The 2,785-nt window shown below is 48.9% G+C and overlaps 1 protein-coding gene across 3 annotated transcripts in view; it reads right to left on the reverse strand.

The window, feature by feature from the left end:
- PSMB5 (proteasome (prosome, macropain) subunit, beta type, 5) overlaps positions 1-2,161 on the reverse strand; it is a 10,842-nt gene extending 8,681 nt beyond the window's left edge. Inside the window, exons 1-2 of one of the 3 annotated variants that reach the window (XM_011990647.1) lie at positions 1,372-2,161; positions 153-459 (exon numbers count right to left, since the gene is read on the reverse strand). In XM_011990647.1, coding sequence (XP_011846037.1) covers positions 153-459; positions 1,372-1,569 — 505 coding nt within the window. In that variant the 5' untranslated portion in view covers positions 1,570-2,161. Of the gene's footprint in view, positions 1-152; positions 460-1,163 lie in introns of all 3 variants that reach the window. The other 2 variants (XM_011990648.1, XM_011990650.1) reach the window with 2 other exon arrangements.
- Between the last annotated feature and the right edge of the window lie 624 nt (positions 2,162-2,785).

Here is a 2,785-nt window from a genome sequence, read left to right on the forward strand (position 1 = left end):
AAAAAAAAAAAAAAAAAGGACAGAGAAAGAAGGGCTAAGGACCTAATTACACTTCCTCAGCATTGACACCAAACCCTTTAATTCATCTGTCCATACAACTCCTCCTCTCTGTAGTGTCAGCCCAAGGATAATGTGGTTGCAGCTTAACTCACCAGGGCCTCTCTTATCCCAGCCACAGATCATGGTGCCCATGGACAGCCCCATGCCTTTGTACTGATACACCATGTTGGCAAGCAGTTTGGAGGCAGCTGCTACAGAGATGCGTTCCTTATTTCGAAGCTCATAGATTCGACATTGCCGCGCCAACAGCCGTTCCCAGAAGCTGCAATCCGCTGCGCCCCCAGCCATGGTGCCTAGCAGGTATGGGTTGATCTCTATCACCTTCTTCACCGTCTGGGAGGCAATGTAAGCACCCGCTGTAGCCCTGGAGTCAGCTGCAACTATGACTCCATGGCGGAACTGTTAAGATCAGAGGAAAACACAAAACAGGCCACATAAGACCACAAAAACACTCCTACCATACTTCTTTTTGCATCAGTCCAAACCCAGCACATCTCTTTCTCCATCCTTTTATACTTCACAGTATGCTTCTCTACTTCCCCATATATTAATGTCACCTGAGCTTCACATCTCAATCCCTTTACATGGATATAACTCATATTAAATTCATTTTATAGGATGGGCGTGGTGGCTCACTCCTGTAATCTTGGCATTTTGGGAGGCCAAGGCGGGAGGATCGCTTGAGGCCAGGTGCTGGAGACCAGCCTGGGCAACACAGGGAGATCCATCTCTACAAAAAATAAAAAACTTAGCCTGTCGTGGCGGTGTGTGCCTATAGTCTCAGCTACTCTGGAGGCTGAGGCGCTGGCGCCATTGCACTCCAGCCTGAGCGACAGGGCGAAGCCCTGTCTCAAAAACAACAAAAAAAATCATTTTATAGATGAGGAACCCAGCTTCCCCTTTATGCCAGTTTCGGTTACCCTTGCCTTGAGGGGCCGCCCAGTTTCCAAAACTTTGGTAAACGGTTACAATAGCCTTCCCTCGGCCAAGGTTCATTGTTGTTGCGGCCTTTCCCCTTTCCCAGCTAGAAGATCCTGAACAGCAGCAACCTGGGGTCGCCTAGGAATCAACCCAAGAAGCCTCAGCTTCCTTCCCCGACTTACCCCCGGCCCCACCGCCACCCTCTCCAACCAGAGCAAAGACAGGGGTCTCCTGGGTCAATGAGACAGCAAAACTGCTGCGGTCCGAACGAGAGGACCGCGCCTCCGCCTGGGTTGGTGGCCAAGGCCACCGCAAACTCCGGTCAGGCTGGGAGGCCAGGCAAGTCGCGGGCGTTCAATAATCAGCCTGGCAAGGGGGCTGGCTCCGCACCTTGAAGGCCAGGGTGGTTGTTCCATGAAGCATTTCGATCCCTGGCTCTTCTGGGACACCCCAGCCGGGCGCGGCCAGACTCAGCCCATCACTGGGACTCCCTGGACCTATATCTAGCAGATCTGCACGACCCCCGAGTCCGAAAAACCCGCGCTGGTTCACCGGTAGCGGTCTCTCCAACACGCTGGCAAGCGCCATGTCTAGTGTGGGCAGAAAGAACTAACTCTGAGAACGCCTAGCAAAGATAGGTCGGGCAACGCCTCGCCGTCACAGCTTCACTTCCTATTAAATCTATTCCCGAAAGGAGCCATTTTGACTGCTGGCAACCACGCCTCCAAAAAGAAGAGCCAGATGGGAAAGACCATTTTCACGAACGGCGTTGGGGAAATAGATGGCTTCACTAATCTTAAACGTACCTGCCATCTTGGTTTTGGTCATGCAAGTAGTCCTAGATCAGGGTAACCTCAAATTCACAGGAAGTGTCTGAAAACGCCCATGTTGCGTGAGGGAAGTGAGGTCGGCCATCTTTGAGAAGGGCGTGACTGGTTGAAAATTGGTTCTGAACCCTTAGCAGTGAGTCCGCCCACTCCAGCCCGGTGTCCAAGCAACAGGTTACATCGCTGCTGCTTCAGTACCTTGTTAACGCCCCTGAGGTTGCCATCTTGTTTAAGGGCACCCTCTAAAACTGGATAAAATAATGATCCATTCTGAGGCCATTTCCCTGTATTAGTTAAACCACAGTAATTAGTGGTAAAAAACGCAACAAAATAAAGTGCTATACCTCTTGTTGTCAGTCGCCATACAGCAACCCTTCTTTAACAGTAACCGGTTTTTAATATCCAATATTCCTTCTCTTGACTCCTACCGTCTGGTGGAAATTCGAATAAGTAATGAATTACCTAAAAGGCAGATGGAAGAAGAAAAAGCAAAGGGTCCAGTTAATCCACAAACTAGATTCTCAAGTCAGACCTGAATAAGTGCCAGTAGTAATTTACCATCTCAGAGCCTGGAGGACGGTTGAGACTGCATAAATATGTACCAAGAGATTCTCTAACTTCAACTTGCTAAGATGATGCCCTTTATTCAGGAACGTACTATATTTCATTGCTTCTTCCTCCCTCCACCCACCTTCATTTTTCAAATCTTTTGGAAACTATAACAAACCAGGAAGTGTGCATATGTATGAAATGTTGCCTCCTGCTTTGTAGCTCTATGAAGTCAGTGTCTGGCCTTCCTTGTTGGATTCTAGCAGCAACATCTATCAACATCGAAATTCCACTTTCTTCTGATGCCCAATTCAGCCCCATCTTTCCCCTAGCAGACTCTGCAATTTTCTTTTTCTTTTTTTTTCTTTTTTTCTTTTGAGACAGAGGCTTGCTCTGTCACCTAGGCTGGAGCGCAGTGGCACTATCTC

This window comes from Mandrillus leucophaeus, unplaced genomic scaffold (genome assembly GCF_000951045.1).
Source record: "Mandrillus leucophaeus isolate KB7577 unplaced genomic scaffold, Mleu.le_1.0 Scaffold380, whole genome shotgun sequence".
Lineage (NCBI taxonomy): Eukaryota > Metazoa > Chordata > Mammalia > Primates > Cercopithecidae > Mandrillus > Mandrillus leucophaeus.